This window comes from Caloenas nicobarica, chromosome 2 (assembly GCF_036013445.1).
Source record: "Caloenas nicobarica isolate bCalNic1 chromosome 2, bCalNic1.hap1, whole genome shotgun sequence".
In the NCBI taxonomy this organism is placed as follows: domain Eukaryota; kingdom Metazoa; phylum Chordata; class Aves; order Columbiformes; family Columbidae; genus Caloenas; species Caloenas nicobarica.
Genome location: NC_088246.1, coordinates 125,844,942 through 125,870,654, shown reverse-complemented (window position 1 = coordinate 125,870,654; position 25,713 = coordinate 125,844,942). Strand labels below are relative to the sequence as shown.

The 25,713-nt window shown below is 37.0% G+C and overlaps 1 protein-coding gene across 1 annotated transcript in view; it reads left to right on the top strand.

Moving 5' to 3' along the window:
* The window catches only part of TOX (thymocyte selection associated high mobility group box), a 216,406-nt gene that overhangs the window by 154,239 nt on the left and 36,454 nt on the right, over positions 1–25,713 (top strand). Inside the window, exon 4 of the mRNA XM_065629639.1 lies at positions 20,074–20,352. Coding sequence (XP_065485711.1) covers positions 20,074–20,352 — 279 coding nt within the window. The remainder of the gene's footprint in view (positions 1–20,073; positions 20,353–25,713) is intronic.

Genomic DNA, 25,713 nt, shown 5'->3' with positions numbered 1-25,713 from the left:
CTGGCATTACAGACAAGCCTTTAATGTACTTAATCTGAAGGGCTCCTTGTGTAAGAGCTACTTGCTCAAGCAAGAACTGTTCAAATGGGTAAAGACAAACCACTTGGGGCTTATTTCTGGCATTTGGGCACAACGCTGTGTTAGAAGGAGGAAGGGGAAAGGGCTGTGTGGTGGCACCGATCCCAGCAGCTCACAGAGCACTTCCCAGAGTCTTTTAATGCAAAAATGGAGCCACAGCAGTGGTGGACCCCACAGCATTCGTGGCTGTCCGTGTGTTGGCTTTACTAGCCGGCACATAGGTTGAAGGAACAGCGTGACCACGTGTGCCTTTCCCAACCCATCTTTAGCAGTACTGCAGTAGTGATGCAGAGCAACATGTGAGACTGAGCGTTGGACTTAATATGAAGTTTGCTGAATATCACAAGTAAACTGTTCTGTGCGCAGTGGGTATTAATTAAAAGCATATGTGAAAGTAAAAACATTCTGTAATTGCATATCGATAGGTCTGAGCCGTAGTTAAGCTACTTAAGTAGTAACTAGTAGTGCTGTATGTCATACGGTAACAGATTTGCATAACATAAACATTCTGAGTATCAAGTTGTGGCCCATATACTTCTTGTGATATTATCATTACTAATCTTGTGGTTTAGCGCTGCATGCTTGACAGGCTACTTATAGATTATAATAAACTGTTATTACACAGGCACCATTGCAGAGTAGCCATAGTTACAAACACAGTACACTTCTTTTGGTTAAAGTAAACACAAATACAATCATTGGGGTCAGTTCTGGATCTTTGTAGGTTAAGAGTTTGCTGCCAGCAGTGAATAAAAAGAACATATCTAGCAGTTCAAAGTAAAATTCACTCACTCTTTTATGAAGATTGAAACATGCAATTAAAGTAAATTATTACAGTGATTTGTTTTATTTTTGTCTTTGTGATATGATTACTTTGAGTCATCAACATTTTGGTTAGAGAACCTGAAAAACTCCTCTTTAGTACCAGCCTCATCATCTCAGTAGAGTAACTTGACAGTCCATTCTAATGCATTTTAACAGACTTATAAATCATTTTCTGGAGGCTAATGATTTATTACTGCTGTAATGAACTTCAGAGGCATCAATACATTAGTTACCACTTTGAAAAAAAGCCATTGTCAAATCCTATTGGAATGATGATCAGTTTACTATTGTTATTAATGACCCGATCAACTCTTTGAATCTATGAATAACCCTGTTATATGACAGAGGTCTTCCATTTGGGCAAAAATCAATGCATATGTAAAATTATGTGGCTTTCTGGACCTTTTATCCGTGCCTATGTTTCTGTTGTCTGCAAAGATTCAGAATTACTTGTAAATTCGCCAAAGCTGGGGTGATTTAGGAGTAGGAAACCCTGGAAATATTTTAAATTCAAAATGAGGCAGTATCTCTGTTTTAGGAGAGGCTGCTTGTTGCTTTGTTACCTAAACACTTTCCACGTGTAGATATATGCTAGCTACTTAATAGACATGGGAGGACTTTAATGGAATTCTTATTGCTGTATCCTTCATTTTTCCTCTGTGGTTGAGGGAGTCTGTAATACAGGGAAGTACACGTTACAGACTGTACCAAGGGCTGGTTCTTAAGTTCCTGAATTATGGGTCTTTTTTCCTTTCATTTTGAAAGAAAAAATAGACCTCAGTGGCTTGACCAAAATAGTAATTACCATGTTAGGGTTTTTTCAGTGTTCAGAGATGTCAGAAATTTGACCTTTGAGGCTTTTAAATCTGACCTTGTTGCTTCTTTCCATTCATTAAGCTACAACCTTTGCTCTCTTGTCATAAAAGATAAATGAAGATTCACACAATCTTTATTTAAGAGAAGATTTATTGTTTACATTAATGTAGATTAAGTAGAAGCAAACCAATTATTTATTGTGTCAATCATGTCTTCTTGAACTTTAAGTTAGTTATCACAGTTCTATAATTACCATTTCCAAATGTTCATTGCCAACTCAAAGCGTAAGTAGATTTTTTTAAATGTCTTTGAAGAAGTTATTAACCTATATGAAGTGGAAGAGTATTTCTAGACTTCCATGTAATCATCTAGAGAAAGAAATTAAATTTCAAAATTAAATAGCCAAAATATGGCCTTTGTATACATAGCATTGTATCTAAATAATTCTTCTGCTCAGTATTTTCCACTCTGGAAGCAAATTATAGAACTTTCTGTTGCCACAGAAGCACATTTCATTGACACACAAAAACTAAAGTCATTTTATCAAACAAACCTAGAAGTTATTCAAATTCACTACTTTGCTCTTATATCCTCTGATGAAGAAATGGATAGGCAAGACCATACTGTCATTGCAAGAATTTATACACTAAGCTGGAAACTTGCGGTTTGTTACTCTTTCTGGTTTTGTTTTCAGTTTTGTTAATATATCCATCTGAAAGGAAGTCGCTTGAAATTGTTTGTTTGATGCAAGATTATAGCTAACACTGTGTGGATTCACAAAGTGACAGGAGGAGAAGAGGCAAGAATACTCTCCAGCACGTGTGCTACTGTGTCCCTTGAGGTCTGGTTGAAACCAACATAAATGTTTTTTCAGAAGTCTCAAGGAGAGGGTATGTTGCACCCCCAGGAGCAGTCACCTCTCTCCCTGCTTCAGGCATGACAGTGCCTGAGGGGGACATGATACCTCTGGAGGCACATGAAGGCTCTTCCTCTTCCGCCATCCATTTGGACTATGATCTGCAGTTAGTCACTTTACTGTGAAGCTCGGTGGTAACCAGAACGTTGCTTCACTTTTGGTGTCTAAAGTCTGTTGCTAATGTGCTAGTGTGAAATGTTTGTGAAACACAATCTTCCAAAGAGGCAGGAAAAGGAGCTCTGGACTTAAAAGACAGTGAGAATAGTTCTAAACAGAAGTCTGGAGATGGTCACCAGTGGCAGCAGCTTGAATTCAAAAACATGAGACCTCATTTTGCAGAATATTTTAGACTTATATTAAAGCTAAGCAAAACCATATACAACAGTGGAAATGAGTGCCTACATTTAAATATGAGTTATGTTTGGGGATCATCTCGATATGATGTAGCATAGCAGTTCCTACATTTCTGATCCTGCCTCGTTGAGGCCTTGGGAGCCAAAGTACAGCTTAGCTCCCCGATTCATGTGCAGTTCAGCGAGGCTTTGCTTCTTAAGCATTTCAGGTGAGATCAAGCTTTGCAAATGCTCACAAGTTAACTAGCCAGACCTGAGGCCTCAGAACTACAGGGGAAAACAACCCAAAGCCACGTGTAATGTATCCACAGCTCTGAGAAGGACACATGGGAAGATCGTTGGGGTCAGCCTATGCACTGCGATTTGGGAGGAACAAATTAGATAGCAGTGGGATAGTGATTAGGCATAGCTTGTTCATTCAGCAGTTTTCAGAAGGCTAAGTAGCATGACTCTTATTTCAGTGAACATCTGCTACATAAAGTAAAGAGTTTTCAGAGGTTATCACAGAAATCGAAAGCAGCTTTCTAATTCCGCTTACAGTATTTTACTGGTATTCCTAGTGTAAATGGCATCAAGACTTTACTCCAACAGAACAAAATTAACAAAATTCACTCTTTAAAATGCACAATTACATCATACCTACTGAATTTTTCATTAAAGTCAGGATTTAATTTAGTTACTAAACATCTATTTTTTCGTTACACTTAGAATGGGATATAGTTGAACCACTTGCCATCAATTCATCAGCATATATTATTCTATACATATCTGGTTTAAAATATTCTCTTGTATTGATGTTCTTCCCAATTTAATTACATTAAGTACTGGAGCATAATTATCTCTGCCATAGGAAAACATTGCAACTTTGTTGTTACAAGAACTGAAATAATAGAATGTGGATTTATAGTACTTTTTTTGTTCTGGTTCTTGAAGAAATGCATTTCTTACTCTGTGTGGGAGAGGTAAGTGCTTGCGTTTCACCAAAATGGTTATGAAAATATGATGTCCGCACATTATGCAAGTAAATAATTAAGATGACTATTTCAAAATATATAAGAAAACTGTATCTCTGGTTTGCATGCTGTCATCCTCCAAAGAAATAAAAAAAATGCTGATTTTTCTGTCCCTGAATCAGAATCTCCGTGCTAAAAAGAATCACAGAATACTCTAAAGGACCATTCCCCGATGCAGGGCTACATGAATTCATCCTTTTGCAGATTCTGATAGTTCCTGCTGGGTGGGGAGGATTTCCTATTGTACTTTCTACAATATTAATTACAGCATCTGGATTTGCTAGAGAGCAGTAACGGGAAGATGTCTCTTATTAAATTGTTGTCAGTAAAAACAAGACATTTTCTTTAAAATCAGTAAAGATTTTCAGAGTAGTTGCCAGCCACAGTTGTCCAGTCAGGATTTAAAGATTATCAGAACTGACAGCTACTGAGTAAGTATAGAAATTCCATATAATTCTGCAATGAAGTGATGCTCTGATGATTCAGAATTGTAATGTACTTATTCCAAAATTTCAGTCCTAGAATACTGTCATAATATGTTATTAAATAGCATGGAATGATGTGCTGGGGAAAAAAAAAAAAACAAACAACACCACACAAAACCAAACGAACAATCAAACAAAACAAACCATGAAACCAAAACAAAACAAACTTAAAAGCAAAGTAATTAGAAAATGAGATAAAGCTGAAAAACATGGCTTGTAGTTATATGTTGCCACAACTACTCACCCGTATTTCAGCTGGAGAAATGAAAACTTATCCAATGAACTTTAACACCTTGTAGTGTTCATGTTTGCCTTTTGAGTATGTTTATTTTTACTAGTCCTGAAATTAGGAAATGAATTAAAAGCTGAAAAATGTGAGTGTCACATTGATAACATGCTTATCATTCTAAAGTACTTCTAGCATGTTCACTTTAGTAACCTGATGTGCAAATATGAATATATCACAATTAATTGGTTACAATGGATGCAATGACAGCTTGGCAAGCGCCAGACTGAGGCAGAGGATGTTAGGCCTCAGCATAGGAGGCAGCACTATTTCTTCAATTCTTTGCACGATCTTGGTTTTTTTTAATTTTTGTTGTACTTCCTAACTAGTAATGGTAGTTACATGCAAAATATTTTTCATTAAAACATGAGATTTAGCCTCTGTTACTTTAAACACTGCAAAGTGCAGTTATTTTTCAGAACATTGTAATACCACTGGTACAGTATGATCTGTAACAATGTTTTTCACGTGTCAGTAGTTTTCAAACTAATCTATCTCAGCAATACTTTTAAGACATGGCAAGTGTTACTTGTTTATGGGCAGGGATTTGCTGGTTTCTTTGTTTCTTATATGTCAGCCCTTCCTGTTGTGCTTGAATTGGATTGTTTTAGGTGTCAGAGATTGGTAAGTCATCTAGAATTCAGTTAAAAATTCAGTTTACCATTTCTTAGTAAGAATAGAGCCCCACTTACTGTCCTTAGGTTCTGTTGACTCTACAGTGCTGGCAGGAGCAAAATTTAATCATGTAAGAAAATTAACTAGAGTTTTATTAATAATTACTAGGGAGCGAGTATTCTATATATGACTATATCCAAACAATCTATCTTAAAAAAACACACTTCTTATGGCACATGCTGTTTACTCAACTTTGAGAATAGAAGCAGTCCATTTCAGGTGCCACAAAGGTCAACTATAGCATTATCAAACTCTGCAGCTCAGAACTTTCAAAATAAATCTCTAAATTCTCTGACTTTAAATATATTATTTTTAAAAGTGTAACAAAAATTCTTTAAAAATAACTTTATAAATGCAGAGAAGCAATTAAATGCATGGGCTTGATTTTAATGTTTCCATAATTGGATGTAGTTTTCACAAAGTACCACAGAAGGCACTTTAGGATCCTGCCTTTTCTCTGACACATGCATATTCTCTATGTGTTTTGGTACACCTCTCCTAAGAAACTTGGAATGTAAACGCAATGCCAATGTCTTTTTTTGTAGTTGATGATCAAGGTTAACAGAAGTATCTAGGTATGTTTTTCTTTTTCACTGGGAAATGCTTTTATTCTCTTGTCTGCTTAAAATGCAAAACAAACAAGCCAGGATTTTTTTATTAATATTGTTTTAAGTGCAGGAACAGTACTATAATTTGTTGAAATGCCTCTGTCAGTCGAATGCAGAATGTTTCCTTTGTTCTTCAAAGAGGACACTTGTAAACTCATTGAATTGCTTATCTGTAAACACCACTGGGGCCCTGTTTTGGCTTTACATTGGTGAGGAACTCCTCTGCTTTTCTCAGATGAAGAGTTAGACACTTAAAATGACAACTTCACTTACTGTAAATTACACTATACATATGTAGCTTGTCTGTCTGAAAAATCATTGTGCTTCTTGACTACCAGAAAGCGTACATTGCATATTGAAAACAGGAGAACAAAGGATAATTGAAGGAACTCAACCTATCTAGTGCATTACTCATATCCTCCTCTTTCAAAATGTAATGTAAACAAAGGCTAATGCATAAGCTGAAGCTGACTTTGTTTGCTTTATTTTCTTTCCATATGCTTCTAATTTCCTTATTCCACTAGTCGCTCGTACATCCTTCATCAGTCCTTCATCAGTTATTCAGACAGATTTTATGTAAACTGAGTCCAGAGATCTATGTACTAAACCTGGGAAGGTAATTATGAAAATTGCCCATGCAAATTGGGAAAAGGCACACATAAATTACCAGTTAGAGGCTTAGCTAGTAGTTTGCTTGCATATTTACCTGAATTGCATTCATAATTGCAGTAATTATGTGAACAGTCATGGATGCACTTTTGCACACACAGCAACTACATTTTAGAATTTCTTCCTGAAACGAGTAAAGCCATTGCTTTGCTAAGAGAAGTCAAAGAGGATAAAGTGAGTTTCCCTAGTTAAAAAATTTGGGATTACTAGTAGAGGATGACCCTACTCTAGAATATTAATGAAACTTAAGGAGCTGTGGTAACGCAGTGTGAAGTTACACTCTGGTTGAATGGTATGCTGGCATGAAGAGCTCACCTGAAGGCAGCCTGTGGCATGTGAACAAGACAAAACAGTATGGATAGTTGTTTTGTTACTTGGAATATTCCTCTGTCATTTCGTTTTGGGATTATGTGAATTCTAATCTTTCTAATGGTTAAACATTCTCTTTCGTAGTAGCTGAGTACTTGCCTAGTCAGGGTAGCTCCTAGGGTTACCTTCTGGCAGTGTAAAAACTTGGCACATAGATCCTATTTTAGATTTGGGTGCATTTCATTCAATTACATTAACCTGCATTTGTCCCATTAGTACACTGAAAATTAAAACCAAGGCCTCTGTTTGTCAACAGAGCTGACAAATGGGCGGCAGAAGAGTTGGGGGATATCAGAACAAGCCTGAAACCTGGGAAACACAAGCAGTTGTGTTTTGTACTGTATGAATGTTATCACTTATTATCACATTGAGCTCCAGGTAACACTAGGTTAGACAGATCCAAATAGAAACAAGAAATAGATTAATATGATGAGACCTTCATCCAAAAAGAAAGGGAAGAGGAAAACTTCCAAGAAAACTCTAGATTTGCTTTAAAATGATGCAACTATCCATCCAGACTAAACCATTGCAACACTTTGATGAACCTGGGAGACTATGCTGAGAAAACACCGGGGCCATTTCTTTGGAAGGTCTTATCTCCAGACAACATCACTCTGAATGCACAGTGGTTACAGCCTTCTCTAATTTGAAGAGATCTCCCTAAAGCCCAGCTTTGTCTCTCATTAATTTGTGTTTCCTATGTATCCTTCTCTTTCATTACCATGAAGACATCATTTCCACAGCTTGAAAGTTCTTGTACTTCAGGCTTATATTTTTAGTGTCTGGAGCTCGTGTTCTGTAAACGTCTTCATTTACCATTTTTTCCCTTGCAGATAGCATTTGGTTCCTCCCTAAATTTCAATTAAAACTTTTCTATAATGTAGTGGATTCCATACAAAACAGGTGAAGTACCTTGAGTTTTGCTACTGTTTTTGTCAGGATACGAGTATTTTATCACAACCAATTCTTACCACAGACTCCAGTATGCTTCCCTGGCATGCAGGGATAGAGTGAAGTCACTGTATGGGTGGTCATAAAAAAATCACTTCCCCAGCTGTTGGTTGCTGCTCAGTAATGTTGAAAGTACAAGTTTGTAAGACAAAGGAAAAAGGAAATTTTCTTGGCCAAAACGAAGTTTTATTCTAAAGATGAATGGGAAAATAAGAGGTTTCAGGATCAAAAAGAATAGACTGAATAATGAGTTTAAAAAGATATCGTAAGTTGTGGTTACCTAAAGTGTATTCCTTTTCAAGGAGTTATGGCTTCCACTTTTTTTTCTTCTTAATTTATTTTGGTCAGTTGATCAGGCTTTATTAAGGAAGGTGTTCAGCATTTAGAAATATCCAACCAGGAAAACAAAGAGATACTCTTAAATTAAAAAGAAGGTTCCTAGGCAGGTCTCTTGTCACATGCTAATATAATGAACACTAAGCAAAATAGATTTACTAATTTTAATCTTTTGAGACTGCTCAATATCTGTTCATCTTCTATGTAGTTGAAAATAAAATAATTGAGATTTTTCTTGTTTCGGAATTATAATATTGGACTTGGCAAGCTGCAGATGGATAATTACACTGGAGATGTTAAATAGGTTTTAGAGACAAAATTGTAAATAATACAATACAGAAGAATGATGGACTTATTAGCATATCATTAAATCACTTTTTCCCTGAGAGCCAGGCATATTTTTCATAACTTACAAAAAGTGTCTTGCCTAGCAGTAACACATGTGCTTAACATTTACAAAACCCACAATATTTTACTATGGCATTAGGTTTCTATTGAAGGGAAAATTATGATAATATAGTTACAAATATCAGTAAGTTTATCACTTGATAACAAGATCACATGTATGAAAAACAGTCTCTTCTGAGTTAAACATTTTGCAGACCTTTTGTTTCAGCTTCCATTAGTGCTGTCGCTCACACTGAGAATTTACAGGGCCACAACATAGCGACAGGAGGATTTGGTAAAAGATCCTTTCGCTGATGTAATTTAAACTATCCGATTGATTGTTATCAATCAAAATTATGGGTTTTCTTATGATTTTGTACTTAATAAAAAGTAGAATCATGTGGGATACAGGGTTGGTTTTTTTTCAGGGCTACCGGTATCAGCCAGGAAAAGTATGATCTTCTTTATCAAGGCAAATGAACTTAGTCCAGAAAGTCACAAAATGCACACCTAAAACATAGATTACTTTGGTTTTCAGCAAACACACATCAATGGCGATTGATGGATGATGTGTACTCATAGTTCTATACAGTTTATTCCTGGGGTGGCAGGGAGTTGCAGGAAGGATTGTTTGGTTTAGCACAACTGTTGTGTATGAGAACGCCAGAGGTAGCACAGCACCACTGTTTCTATCCGAGACTGAAATGTCTAGCAAATTAGTTTGCTTGAACAGGGGTGATATTAATGCATGAGCCTTCAGGACTCTGAGCCAGCTGAGTCTCCCTAATCCAGCCACTTCTTAACTTACTCATGTTCAGACTTCACTTATCATTAATTCTGTGGGAGATTTTATTGTAGTCACAATGCCATTTGTAAACCACAACCCCAGATAGTGCACTATGGCTCCAGGAAGGAATTTCAAAGATGTTCCACATCACAGTGCCCAAGAGGAAGAATATGGACAATTACAGACTAGATTTGCCTGTGTTACCCTGGTTTCAAAGATCCAACTTTGTATCACATTGGAATGGAAACAAGGTCCATTAAATGTTTGTGCAGAACAGCAGGAACTCTCATAAGCCTAATGATGAGGGTAATGAGATGATTAGAGCATGTAACAGACTCAGGTTTTAGCACTTTCTCTGCCTTCTGAATGACAGAAATTTTCATTTGAGATCCTTCTGCCCTCTATTTCTGTCCAGTGCCTAAACAGGTGGACAACACTGGAAAGACAGCCTCTCCTCCCTTGCAAAAGCATTTTGCAGTGAAGCAGCATACTTAGATTAAATCTCTTTGACAATATTTCAAAAATCTCTCATTCCAGCTGATGTACTGCCGAGTCCAGCTTTGTGAGGGAATTGGAATTTCGTTGGACTGAGATAAGGTGCAGTGCAAATCACACAGAGTTTCGCTATAGAGTTAGAAGACAGGAGACACCTCAATATTGCACTAACTTTTCGTATGTCACAGTTGGTTTAGTGTGATTTTCTAACCAGAAGGAATTTTCTGTCTCTTCCTACATGGACATCCCCTGCACTTAGGCAGACCTCCTGTCACTGAACCTGAGGAACATGGCTTGTCAGGTAGGATATTAAACTCAACAAGCAGCAGGACCTTCTTTGGGATAGGCAAATGGAACAGTTATTGAGAGAAAGATGAACCCTAGAAAACACAGGACACAAGTTAGCCAGAAGTGCATTTCAGATGAGTCTTATTTTATATAGAATATTGACAATTTAATAGTTTTTTGCCCAAACTACTCTTCATTGGTTTCAAACTGCATGTGGTGTACAGGGTGAGAAAGGCAGAGCCCAGTTCACTGTCAAGCTCCAGAATTTGTTGCTGTGCATGGAAATAATGCAGCCATGACAAATCTAGGGGTTAGTTTTTTCAAGAGGAGGTGAGAACTGAGGAAGAGCATGAACTGACATGATATACAGTATGGAGTCACCAAGAATGATCTGCAGTTATAGTTCTTACATTTTCTGTTTCACCTTTCCTCATTTTTCTCTGTTGTATCTGTCATTAATGAGTGTAGGTCTAATAGCTTCTCCTTGGGCAGCCATCCCTTACTGAAACTAAGCTCATTAAAACAATGTTACAGCCTTGAATGGACTAGAATTAAAAGGGTTACTTGGTCATTCAAAGTCTCAACATCTTCCTCGAAGACTTTCACACCTATCAAGTTAGTAAATAACTGCATCTGTGTTGCCCTAAGTATACAAACATTGGCACACCCAAATCATTCCCGTGGAGTCAGTCTTAACATAATAAATACTGTAGTCAAGTCACATGTTATTCTTTACTCTGTGTAAACATCCTTAAATACATTTATTTAAACAGCTCAGTGTAATTCTAATATTTCCAATTTATTTCAAGTTAAACTCTTTCTAAATGCTATGCAAGCTGCACTTTCTTTTGAAATATATAGTGTAATGAATATGAATATCTCATTAGAAATCTATTTATTTAGATGCTAAATCCCCCGGTCTTCTTAATATTAACACTACCACATAAAATAATTAAAGTATGTATGACAAAATTCACTGACAGATGCGCTGACATTACTGGAAGATACACAACTATGCACTAAATACTTCCTTGGCCCTGCACTGTGCTTAGCATACTCTGCTCTCATGTGGCCAGATCCTCTCTTGGCAAACCTATTGGAAAATTTAGAAATTATCTACTGGAGGGTGACACTGATTCAAGAAAGACTCTCCAGACCGTTTTATTAATATAAATGTATCTGATACAACTTCCTTTACTTTGTGGTAGGGTGAGATGGATGATGTGGTCAGGGTACCTGTGTCTGTTACAGCAGATAGAGCAAACAACATGTGACAGATAATAGTCACATTGCCCAACTCACTGCAGGAACACAGTTTGATACTCTTGTGGTAAATATCATAGGAGAAATATATATACGTGTATATATATATATATATATATATATATATATAAAACCAATAAACAAACAAACCAACCCCAAACAGCATAGAATGGAATAGAACAGAGCAGAAGACAACAGAGGTTACAGCAATCTTGTGCTGGCTCTTCACAGTATTTCCAAGGATCTAGTTTGTATCCCTAGATTTAATAATTTCATGTCTCTTGCATGCTTGCTTCTATTCTTATTGTCTAAAAGAAGGGAAAACAATATTATCTCGCTCAAGCATGTTTTAGATTTCATTTCTTTTGATGAAAGGCTGTTGATTCAGGTCTGTTTGAGTGAACCTGTGAATATACTGCTGATTCAGTAGTTCTTTAGCATCAATAAAATAAATGTGAAATGCATGAATGTTTTCCTTATGTAAATAATGGCTGAAATAGATAACGGTTCTGTTGTTATTTGCCAAAAAGCAGTGAAATTATAACATTGTTATCAGGAGATGTGTGCCTGAATATTTGACTTGTACCCCCTAGATTCCATTTGTCTGCTGTCAGCCTATACCTGCTGTTAGGCATTGGACACTTAAAAAAAGAGAAAAAGATAACCCAAATTATTCACCATTAATTCTTTAAAATGAGTCACTATTAAAAGCTTAATTGTTTGCTGAGAGCGTCCAAATTAGTGGTCTTTGCAAGATCAAACAAATTTGAAGATATTTTTCCAAATTAAAATGGAAACATGCATCCAGAATCTACCAAATGAACATGTATGCTCCTGTAATAATAATTTTATTATCTTCAGCTTCCAGGCCAGACTTTTAATTATGACCCTCTATATCAGTGAAAACCATGTATTCAGGATTAAAAACCTATTTCTTTAACTAGTCTAGTTAAAGACTGTAGTTTGATATATTCTATGCTACAACTTTTATAAAAACCAGAGAACATTTCTAATAACACTTTTCTAATTTCATGGTTCAGTGCACAGTCAGTAAAGATTTAAATAATTCAGAAAGAAAGCCTATTCTGTTCCTTTATTAGAAGTTTGAGTCAGGCAAATTCTTTGACATTTAATGGGTTTTTAACCCTTTTAATAACTTCTTATAATAAAATTTATTGGAGGTTGTTTTAAATAAAGGGTTATTATATTAGAGTGAATAGCAGTCAGTAGTTTTTTATTATTAGTTTTGAGACCTTGGCCCTGTGTGACTCAAAGGATATTAAAACATAAAGTAGAAAAGAATGTTAATAGTCACCAAATTAACTGTGTACTAAGAAATACAGAAACTGTATATTACTGCATTTTTGTCATTATGTGATTGTGCTATAAAATTTTGCAGTCAAATTTTGAGTACATAATTGTTTTAAAGGAGCTTAAGATCACTTACTGGACTAGTACTATATAAAACAACCTGAAGTGGTTTAGTTTTTGACGGAATGATTTTGGTAAGTGTAGTAAATTTAATAGATTTTTTTTTTTAGTTTAGACTTCTTTTTACTTGTGAGGTTTCTGCTGTTTAATTTTAAGACTGTTTTCCTAATCAACAGTAATTTTGAATGGTCCTTTCATTTTATCCTGAAAATGTACTGGGCATAGTATATAAAATACACTTGTGTACAACACTAGAATATTCCCCAAATACCCACTTACTTTAAAACTTAGTCTTTCATTATGCAGTTAGCTGATACAAAAGAGAATTCTAAAATGAGCTGATGAAAACACACATCCCTTCCTCTGTTAGGTGGTGTTTTGAGTTATTCCTTTTAATGTCTTTTGAATGGTTCTCTGTGGTCATTTTACAGTAACCTTAGCTCTCATAACAAATCTTTCTTTAGCAGTCATTCTCTTATATATGTGCTAAACATCACAGCCCCAAGCCTGACAGTGTTCAAGAAGCAATTGGACAACGCCCTCAGACACATGGTGTGGACTGTGGGGTTGTCATATGCAGGGGCAGGAGTTGGACTCGATCATCCTTGTGGGTCCCTTCCAACTCAGGACATTCTATGATTCTATGAGATAAAAATTGGTTGCAGATATGATTCTCTTTAAGTGAATGGAAACAAAGATCTGAGAGTATGCAGATCTTTGGGTTTGATCAGCCTTCGTTCATGACAGGCCATACATACCAATTACCAGTTTTATCCACTCTAATCAGTGAATCCCAACTTCTTGTCAGATTTTGGTCTACTAAATGTTGGAGTCACTTTTTGTTTTCCTCTGGTGTACAAATACAGATGTTCGAGTTGCCTCATGTTTTACGTTTTTCTCCCATCACCATGATGGAAAACAACACATGAAACTACACGATTTGCTTTTGATTCAGCTGTTATTAACCCAGAATCCTAACCACCAACATGCACTGAATAACCACGAGGTAGTACTGCTTAATATTATTGAGTGAGTGAAACATGTCTAAAATAGACATTTCTGTATTTTTAGACACTCTTTTAAGTTTAAACTTGGATATGATTGTTTGATTGCTTGCATTTTGGGTCATTAAAAAAATTATGAGGTTTTTTGGGTTTGCGATTGTTTATTATCACCACGGATGGTGGGCATGGTCTCCTAAACACAATTCCTTTTCTGTGTGCCACCTCTCACAAACCTGTCTGGCAACTTAATGTTGTCTTTTCTTCTCTTTTGAAACCTTGACTTTGAGAGACAAGTGATTATGTAGGAATTCTTTTTTTTTTTCCTCTCTCTGTTTTAATGAGCATCTCTGTGTCACTAGGAAACATCTTGCAGATGTGCATTGCCTTAAGGTAGAAGACAATTAAAACAGCTAAAATAAAAACGGTAGCATTTCTAAGTGAATCTCGTGGCTTTTCAGGAGCATGGCACTATTGGGGCTAGTGCTACATCTCAATGTAGCATTGCTTGGGAACAGACAAACGTTCAGATTTAATATTGCACAGGTACTGGCACAAGTTGTGCCAGGAATATAAATGAGAATATGATTAATAACAGAAACTCCTTCAGCCTACCAAAGAATGTCTGTGATGCCTACATGGTGACTAAGGTGGATGACAACAGTAAAGAAGGAAGTACACTGTGGGTATCCTCAGAGATGACACTTAAGATCCCTTGAGCTTTTCTCCCATAATCTTTGTTTGAATTAATTGGTTGAAACATAGCTTCATATAGTATGAAAAATCGTTGCTCTCTGACTTACCCTGACTACTTAGACAAGAAGCAAAGAACTATCGACCACTTCCACTGTATCCTTCAGAAAAGTTCATAAGAGCTCTCAGGTGGTAGAAAACTAAGCAAAAATCACTGTAAGACCTGGTGGTGATAATAGAAAAAATAGCTGCGGTGACTTGATATGAATTTGCCCAAGGTACTGAAATATGTGATCTCCACTTGCTTCAGTGAGTAAACACTGTGTGTTTCTCTTTATGTTTTGGTGTTTTCTTGTCCAGAGTGTAATCCCTAGTGTTTCTTGCATATACTTAGGCCTGTTGTATATACTTCAGTTGGTTAACGCAACTTGTCTTTCTTCTTTCATTTAATGATAACATTTATTATAAATAAATTTAAATAAAGAGGGGCAATTTTGACTTTTATGGCTTTTGAGAGAGATGTTGCATCAGCTCTTAATTATAACAAGAAAAAGAATCTGGGAATTATTTTGCTAACAGCACATTCCTTTTGAAACTGCCTGCCTAATGCTTCTTAGAAACAAATTATTTGCTTCATAAAGCCACCTTCTGGGATGTTAGTTAAGAGTCCTGCAATTTGACTCTTTCTGCATCTTGCATGGATTAACCAGCTTGTATCAAAAAGGCAGATTATTAGGGATTTTTTAATGCTACATGCTATATCCTGTGAGAGATGAAGGATTCTATCTGAATGCTGTCTCAGATAAGAATATCTGTATTTTGTGGACATTGAGGCACAATATTTCTAGAAAGACGAAGGTTATTGGACATAGTCCAGCGGACAGCAGGAAGAATGATCAGAGGTGTAGAAAACATAGCATATGAAAACAGTCTTTCAATCTTCAGGTTCAGTTGTTTAGTCTAAAGAAGGAAAAACTGAAAGGAAATTCATAATAGCCTTCTAGTGTGTACAACTTTTTCTGTAAAGAAGGAGAAAAACATTCCTCATGTCCACTGAGAGTAGAGCAAAAAGTAGTAGGTTTAAATTACAACAAAGGAGATTTAGGTGAGACATTATGGAAAAAAAGCCCTTTCCACTGTAAGGATAGTTAAGCACAAGCATTGCCTAGGGAGGTTATGAAGAGGTTAGACAAACATCTGTCAGAAATGATTAAGGTATAGCTAATCCTGCTGTGAGATAAAGTGTTGGACTAAATAACCTTTTGAGGTCCCTTCTAGCACTATTTTCTGTGATTCTGTGATTAGGATACTGTACTCACATTGTCCTGCAGTAAGATATTTCTGTGCAGGGATGATATCACTGTATTCTGCATTACACACTTTGCTTTCTTTTTTGCTTTAAGCTGATGGGAAGAATGATGGTCTGATGTTTAAAGCACTTTAGCTTTATTTTTACCACCTTATGAGCTTTAAGCAGGGCATTAGGAGCTTGTTTTCAGGCAGACAACTCTGTTCTGGTTTTGCACTAAACATGTGCCTGTTAGAAGGGTTATCAGTGCACACCTCAGAATTAGCAGCTTTTACTGTGGCTTTTAAGTTGCAGACAGACATTTATATGGGTGGATGCTCAGTTTCTGCTTATAAGTGAAATGAAAACAGGAAAAGAAAAAAAAAATAGCCATGAAAAGAAATGTATCATAGCTTCCCTGTTAGTAAAACCAAAATAAAACACATGTTCTAAAGCTGAATATAACACAAGTTGTGAAACATCCTGGAACTGACAGATGGAGAATGATGTGCCAGATATTATCATTATTACCTCATCAGAGAGACCATTGAAGGCATCAGTTTAAGACTGTCCTTATCCTGTTCAACACTCAAACTCTTTAACTTTGTTCTTCCATTTGGCATTCTGCCACCCAGCAGGATTTGTATTCAGCTCTGCATTCAGCAAGAGTGTGTTTGCAATTTTGCTTCTGCATACTGAATGTGGCTCCAGCACAGCTACGCATTGGCGCGTTTTGTAAAAGTCCATCTGGAAGAACAAGGAATAGGAATCTTCTGATTTTAAAGTGGTTTATAAGAAATTGGTCATACTCTGCGTGCAATGTTGACGGAGAGTGTGTCTGATTAGTGCCGCTGTTCTTGCAGAGGCGAGGTCGTCACAGCGCTTGAAACAGGGGCCGCAGCAGTGACCCAAGTGTGTAGTTCTCATGGGTGGGACTGTTCTTGAGCCCAGCGAAGGTGATGGGACAGTTCCTGGTTTGTTGATCCTTTAGGAACCTGAAGATTCATTGTCACGTGCTTTCCACAGCATAATCTTGTAACTTTTCACAGCTATGAGGTTAACTGCCCCTTCTTACTCAAGGAATGAGCAGTTTCCATTTTCTTAGAAAATCCCATGTTTTCACTAGGCAGGGGCAGGACTGGGGGAGGCAGGCTCTGTGGTGCGTGGCAGAAAGAGGCAAGACAGAAACATACTTGTGGATGCAGAGCCATGGGGATGCTCCGTGCTGAGGGCCACAGCTCTCTGCGATGGACTTGCACTGGCATATGCCCAGGTCTCACCTTTCTCTGCAGGCGGGTCCCTTAGGTGAGGCTTTCTGGCTTAGCATCCAGGGAACACGTACTCTTAAACAAGCTGTCTCTGTGTTGCTTACTCCTGGTTTTGTGACGGTAGCCTGGTATTCATCCGAATTAAATATTCTGAAGACAAGCTGAATCCCTACAAAAAGAAAAATACCACTTTTTTTCTACGACACCACCTCATTTGCAGTCCTTAGAATTTCACTAGTGAAGGGTTCTCTTTTAAATCTATATATTCACGTGTTTTGTATGGTGGTATATCCAGTACTGACCAGTTGGTGTCACATTATCTGAAAACAAAGTGCATGTTCTGTGCGTAAGCTAAAAGTGAATACAGATTGTTTAAAAATATGTATTGTTTAAAGAAGACAAACACAGTATGCTCTGCAGTATCTATCTGATAATATTTGAAGATTTTAATAAAGGAGACATCGTTTGAATAATAATAAATGTATTATATTTTACTTGGGAATAAGTAATTAAAATTACAACCTTTGCCCTTCTTTGACTGAGGTAGAAACTTTGCAAATTCATTTAAAATACCGGCAGAGTTCTTAGGAGTTTCAAACAGTGCTTGTTTCCTTTCCAGAGTTCATAAAATCGTTATAGTACATATTCTTATTAAAAAGCAGTCTTCTCTTTCCAGCAGTTCACGAGGAGCTTCATTCCCAGCCCTGATCTGGCACCAGGAGGTGCTGCCCCACAGAATCCCCAGGTGTTTGCAAGCCGGGCAGCGTGGCCTCAGCCCTTGCCTGGTGGTGGGCACCCTGGTGGGGACACACGCCCACACAGACAGGGTGAAGGGAGGGCTTTTGGGAGGCTTTTGCATTCCTCTCCCCAGCACTGGAGGGACCAGGTGGGTTTCCATCCCCTGCCTGCCCCGGGGCAGCCCACGCTCCTGCTCCCCGTTCTCCAGCTGCTGCTCAGCCCAATAGCTGGATCCGGAGCGAAACAGCCGAGCAGCAGCTACAGCTTCACCGGCACAACAGTTGTGATAGGGCTTGTCTGCTAGAGAGATAATGATCGCTTTCAAGGCTTGTATGTTTGACAAGGAGGGGAGCTGGTACTGGAAGGAAGGGAACAAGAAGTCAGTAGCAATCTTTAAAAATATAAGTATCTCCAAGGATTCAAATTTCAGCCTTCAGTTGGTTTCATACACTGCTCTGTCTCTGCTCCTCTCCTCCTGTGCTTTAGTAGTCATTAAATGAACTTGAACATGTTTGTATTGATAACTTTTTTACCCAAAGCTATTAATTTCTAAAGCAAGATAAATACAGGCATAATTGTGATGTCACATTGTCAGAAGTCATTTCAAATAATTTTCAGAGACACATGTACATGTAAAGTGGTAAGTATGCCATAACTAATGGTATTATTAGTTTGATTTACTGCCAACCAGTCAGCTTTACAAAAATCAATCCCCAAGCTCGTAAAGTATCTCCTTAAAATTTGTAATTTTTTACACTATCAATAATAAGAGAAAAGGTGAAGTTTCAGGTTTATCTTTATTTTTCATTGCATTACTGGTTGAAAGGTGTCCTACAGATTGCTTCGATATATAGGAGTGTGTGTATGAGAGAGAGCGAGCTTGCAGAAGTCACAAGCGATTTAAAGTTAAAAAAAAAATCTGAGTGATCTTTAGACAATTTAGATGTCATGCCTAACAAATACTGTCAGTAGAATAAATGTGGTTATGTTAATATATTGAACCATTAACACATGTCCTTATCGTAATAGGAGTTCCACAATGGTAGTCCCTGTCAGATTCCACTCGATACGTACAGCATGTTTGTCTGATGCACAGGAAGACAACTATTTCATTTCAGCTCTGAATTGACACTTCCAATTTTAAATCACCCACAGGACACCTTAGCTTAAATCTGAGCTTCTCCCTGATACTCTTTGTCTTTTGTCATGTTTCCCTACGAGTACTGAAAAGATGTTATAGGCAATCTGCTGTAGTGTGTGTGTATGGTACATTTGACCTCTGGACAAGAAAGAAGTTTCATCCTCCAGTGCTTTTAATTCTTATCCTTGCAGAGACTGAATTTGTTGCTTGCTTTAAAATAGTGTGTCTCGTTAATGCTAAGAAGCGGTGACCCACATAGCACAATGGATTCATTTGTCAATCCCGCAACTTCTGAGCTTTCCGTTCATATATGTTTTAGCAGCAAATCAACTCAGAAATCATTTAATCAGTCTATCAATGCATCCTTCTTGTCAGTCGTCTGAATCCTGAAAATTCAAGTATCTCACTGGGCAGTGTCAGGAAAAATAGATTTGGACCTAATACTAGATATTCAAACTCTGAAAATTGCAGATTCCAAATTCACAGCTCAAGCACACACAAATCCTAAGAAGAAAAGTAAGATCTGGAAATTGTCTTAAATTTTGAGGATATTCATGTTCTGATTTGGTTCTGAACTTAAGAGTGCAAACTTGTCCCTGTTTGTTAGCATTTCTGAAATACTCTACATGCTGCTACAGAAAGCAATGCCCTTTTGTTCCCCCTATAAAGAAACAAGCTTTCATTGCTTTTTGCTATTCCCATGGGCTGAGGCTAGAGCCTGAATAGTTTATAACAGTCACTGTTATGCAAATGTCAATCATATCCTGATTCTGTTTGTTTCCAGTATTTACATGTTTATTTAAGTACTTGCCATTTCTTTTAAGCCTTATGTAGCCAATCAGGCCAACAGAGGTCTAAAGAAACGGAGCACTTTGTTAGTGAGATGCTTAATACAGTTTTTTTCCTCTTGTAGATGCAAGATTTACGGAATACAGAAGGAGCCCAGTATAGTTCCCATCCTCAGATGGCAACCATGAGGCCAAGGGTTCAACCTGCAGATATTAGGCAGCCAGGAATGATGCAGCACGGGCAGCTGACTACTATTAACCAGTCCCAGCTCAGTGCACAGCTTGGTTTGAATATGGGTGGAAACAATGTTCCTCACAACTCGCCCTCTCCACCTGGAAGCAAATCTGCAACTCCTTCACCATCCAGTTCAGTCCATGAAGATGAAGGAGAAGATAGCTCTAAGGTAGGCTTAGATGCTAGGATTACTATGTAAATGGTGGATATTTTTAGGATCTGCTAAATTAATTGTATGGCCACAGTTATTAAGGTGATACTTTATACTTTGTTGGTGGTTGACTGAAGTGAATAAAGGGTTATGAATACATAGCTGATAGTTTCCAGTCAATTCTTCAGGCAGCTTGAGTAAATAACATCATTCCTGTTTGTGACAGCAAACTGAAATCCTGTAAAACACTAAAAGAATAGGCATTCCATTAGGACTTAAACATAAAGGTTGTGTTTTGTCACTTGCTTAGAAGGGATGTTTGTTCCCAGTTAAAGATCAGTTTACTGCTATAAAGAGTATGAACAGTCTGTACAATGTGCTAGTCTTTGCTACTTGGTCACAGGATGAGTAAACACAACTTCACAGCAACCAGAACAGAAAGATGCTCTACAAACTTTGAAAATCTTACCTTGAAAACCTTGAAAACCATTGCATTTATATTTGGGAGGTGCTGACACTCCAGCATGACACATTTAAGCTTCGTTTTTAGTGTCAGTACAGGCATGAAGAAATAATAGTAATTTAAATTATAAACAAGACATTTATTTAAAGGATAAACGTCAGGGTATATAGCAGGTTTTGCATGCAAAAACTCTCAAATATTCGCAAATCCTGAAAACTTCCCCCAAAATACACAAGTATATCATCTTAATTTTGCAGACACAAAAGCTGAGACACAAAAAGGTTGGAACTTAATACAAAGTCATCGCATAAACCAGGAACAGTGCATATTGAAATTGAGAACCTCTTTAGCTCTATTTTGTGGTCACTACAAAATAGCAGTCCTGTTACAGCAGTCCTGTAGTGTAGTGGAGATGTTGTACCATGACCATATCTTGTGGGGAATAGTTTCAGACTTGTGAATAATGTGAAGAAAACCTATTGTGAGTCAATGAGGAGGTATAATCCAGTCCAGAAATGTAAGTCTGATTTATTTTCAAATGATATTGTTTTTCATGCCTCAAGCTATAAAATAATCATGTAATTTGAGACATATGTTTTACTACATTTTGAATACATTTTTATTTAAGTTTTATTTCAGGACTTTCCCCTGATTTCAGAAACTTGAAGTTTTAAAAATTACTGAATAATTCATGCATTTTAAATGAGCACTTCCTTACTGAGGGAGACTTTAGAATACAGCTATGTAAAAATAATTCCAGGCAGCCTTTACTTTTTCAGAATAATTTATTTGCTGCTCCTATATGTTGTGGGAGTGTGCAAGGTGCTCTAAACTTCAGGAGGAAACATGCATTCAAATAATTAAGATAAGTTTTCTGCTTCTATCAAATATTTCAGTTATCTAACCCATATTTTTAATGTACTTTCTCACTACAACACTTCATGCTAGCAAAAGTATAGGGTTGTGGTTTCATGCAGAAAGTACTAATCTGAAGGTAATATTAATACTAAGCACTGCAGACCAAGTAAAACTTGGTCCTTTGTGGAAGACAGTTTATGTAGCGTTCAACTTTTTAACAAGCCATGTTATTTTAGAAGATTCTCTTTAAAATTCTCTCATGCTCAGTCTAAGAAGAAAAAAATGAGAAAAGGCACAATACGCAACACAAAATTAAGAAAAATACTGAAGAAATTAAAAAGTTAAGAAAAACGCTGAAGTTGATAAGTTGCCTTTAAATTTTTGATAATTATAATATCTCTGCTAAAATAAGTGTTTTAAAGGATATTGAACTTGGTTGATAATGATAGAGGGTTTAAGTTACTCTCCAACTAGTAGGGATCAAAATACAAGCCACAGACGTCTTCTGTGGGGTTTCTTAGGTCTTCCTGAAAATGCCTGAACTTGGCCACCACCAGAGACAGGCAGTGGGCTGGCACACCTGATCCGATGCGATGGTTCTGCCGTAGTTCCCTGCATAAAAGAGAAGAGTGTTGGAATAATCAGCTTAAGAAGCTGACGTATTGTTGTAGTTAACAGTTTAGACCTTTTTGCTCTGTGACTTTCTGTCATGCTGCTATTGCTGGAAGCTGCCAATGAGTGGATATAGATACTTAGAATAAACCAGCCATAACGGTATTAATTTTCTCAGAGCTGCTGTGAAGGCTTCTTCTCACTCAAAAAGTCCTACTCCCCATGAAAGAAGGCACTGGATGGGGAAAGCAAGACACAGAGTGGTCATTCTCTCATGTCAGAACCTCTTTTACCTGGATATACCTGTGTTAAATTTGAGTTTTCTCTTTGTTTTATAAACTGTGATGTAGATGTGCAATATTATTTAATAGATGAGGGCCAGAGCTCGTTATTCAATCCTTCAGTAAAAGCACATGTGTTGTCGTCACGTAGCGGCTGCTGGAGCTCACCACATTTGAGCAGCTTCATGGAGCCAGTAAGATATTCCTGCCATGAGGACTTTGTAAAAAACAACTGAATTCACCGTACTGTTAATGGCAACAGTGGCGTTCTCCCTATTTAACCAGCAGGAGAAGATGTTTGCCTATGTACCAACATTGATCAAAAAGACAAAGTACTTTTTCAAATGGAAAATCACCTCAGTGTCAGAGGACCTCCATTAGCTTATACCAGCCGAACGCCCAGACTGATGTGTGAAAGAGAAGCCACTGGTCCTTTGACAGCACATTTGGTAGAGAAATCCCTAATAACTATGCCTATTTTTGGCTAGAGAAAAAAAAAATCTGTGTCCTGTTCGTGTTTGCATGAATTTATAGAAAGAGGATGGCAGAAGGTATGAACGAATATGTACATTATATACATTTGGACTAGAAATATAATTGTATCCCTAGTGAACTGCTGATTTCTGTGCATGGAGGAAATGACCATATCAGTTTAACGTACGTATTCCAAATGCCAGTAATAAGGAAACTTTACAGACTGATGTAATTGTTCATGTACTGAGTTTCTTGGATGTTCGCTCTATGGTAAATATTGAGACTGTTGTAAGCCTTATCCAACATACACAGAACTAGTGGCAGCAGCTGCTAAATATTTTTGGCAATACTCATTCTCATAAAGGCTCTTTCATATAGGCCTTTTGGACTTTAAACATCATATGTTCCCTTGCACAAAAAAAGGGAAAGGAACTGCATTATAGAGGACTCAGTTGTCCTACACACTGTTGCTCTAAAAGTAAGAAAGCTGAGATTGCTTGACCGTAAGGTCAGTGACAACTAGTAGCATAATTATGAGCCTATGTATAGCCAGTCGGAAAGCTGCTAGGCACATGGAAATGTGAAATATAATCTCGGACCAAGCATATTGTTTCTGCAAATGATGTATGTCCCTAAGTTTCCTTAATTCTTCTAAATCTAATATGTGGGACTATGGTTAGAAGAAGCAAAAAGGGCGAACTTAAAAATCAATAGTTGTAAGTAACTATAAAAACATTCTAAACAAAGTGGCCACTTACCACATGCTTTATTCTGAACACCTTCAACATTGGAGTATTATGTTTATGTAATTCTTGCCATAATTCATACCGTTGGATCATTAAACATGTATTCGGTTATTGCCAAGAATAATTGTGAGCTGCTGGAAGCATTACTGGTTTGCAAATATGCATTTCTTCATAGATGGATAACAGGGTTTTCTTCCATGTTCATTTGAATATCACTTATGAGAGAACTTCAAATAATGTATTTTAGAGGGAAGATAGTGAAAGGACTGCAAGTAGCAAGAATTAACTAACAGAAACACGATTACTAAAGAACTGCTGCGGCATATTCTCTTTATGTGGTAGAGGTTTTACAATATTTACTTTATGTGATAAGAGTTATAAGTAGAATTCTATGTTGTCTGTTCAGCCTATTATGCAGATGGTGCTTGATTAAAATCTATTTTAAACTACAGCGATTACTGCAAGATAGTGTGCATAAAACAGCTCTCCTAGCTCCATTAAAGGCTTTGGTACTATTGCAGTTTATTTTAAATATGCTTATAGACATTTCCCAGCTTCTCAAGGGACATTTAGGTATCAACGATGTGCCTTACTTGATAGTTCTAAATCCTACACTAGATATTCTTGTGATCTATTATGTGTGCAACATGGTTAATGTACACTTTTTTAAAGTGAAAGATTATTGCTTTCTTGTGATAAATAAGTTAAATACATCACCGTAATTAAGCAATAAGCCATGACAGGAGGTGGATTACCACGAGCTAACTATACCTCCAGGGATTTTGAGGCATAAGTCTATGCCTAGCAGAATATATATGTTTTTTATTTTATTTCCCATCTGTCTCTGCTTTGGCGGTTAGAAGTGGAGTCTATGAAGCTGATAGACTGATGGGAGCATAAGGTAGGCCATCATCTCAGCCATTTGCAAGGTTATTAGTACTGGAATTCTGGTATTCTTTTTATTTCATTATTTTCGTATAAGACAAACAGAATTTCCCTTGTGAGTACTCTCTTTTTAACAGTGGGTTTTTGAAGGCTCTTGATCATTCAGGTTGGAGAATAAGATTTTAGAGCTGTTCTCAGAAGAGTTTACCGGAAGACTTCTTATACAAGTTTCTGCAGCATATCACCTAGTTTAAGGGTGGTTTGTAAGTAATGTGGTATCCTGATATACAGAGAACTTTAAATCTTACTGCTCCAAAAATACTCTGAGAAGAGGAAGACGTTAGTAAATGATAGAGGTAAAATTTTAACTATAGACAAAATTATTGTCAAGCCTCCTTGCTCATGGAGTTTTCACAGAACTGTCTGAAGAGTTTAGACTGATATTGCCAATTAACTAGGGAGCTCTAGTTAATTTCCATTAACTAGGTAGTTTTGTGTACCCTATAGAATGAAATAATAGCAAGAGACTAAAAGTTGAATAACTTAATAACGGGTGGCTCACTGCTTCTGTTTTTCCATATTTTCCAAAATGCTGCCAATAGGCTCCATGTCCATTAACCTTGTATTGAAGATGCATCTATTGTAACATAATGCCCAGGAAACAAGCAACTTCCTTTTCAAATTGTGGTCGTCACTTTGTTGCTGTGCTTAGTAGGCCATGGAGATCCAGGTTGTTCACTCTAGTCACCTGAGCCCTGTTGGATGGGACACAATGATGTTTCTATATAAAAAAAACTCAAACAAACAAACAAGCTGCTTCTCAAAATGAGAATTTCCAGCCATTTTCCTCAGTTTCACTGAACTGAATTCCTGTATTATCCTGTGTCACTTTATATGCATTATTAAAAAATAATAATAAAAGGATGTGATAAAGGTCATGCTTAGTAGATACTTAGCCTAGAGCATACCTTTTATGCTCTTGATCTTCTCATATTTCAAAACACTTGTGAAGCACAGTACTCTGGCCTTGTCAACAAGAGAAAAGAACCTTTTAACCCTC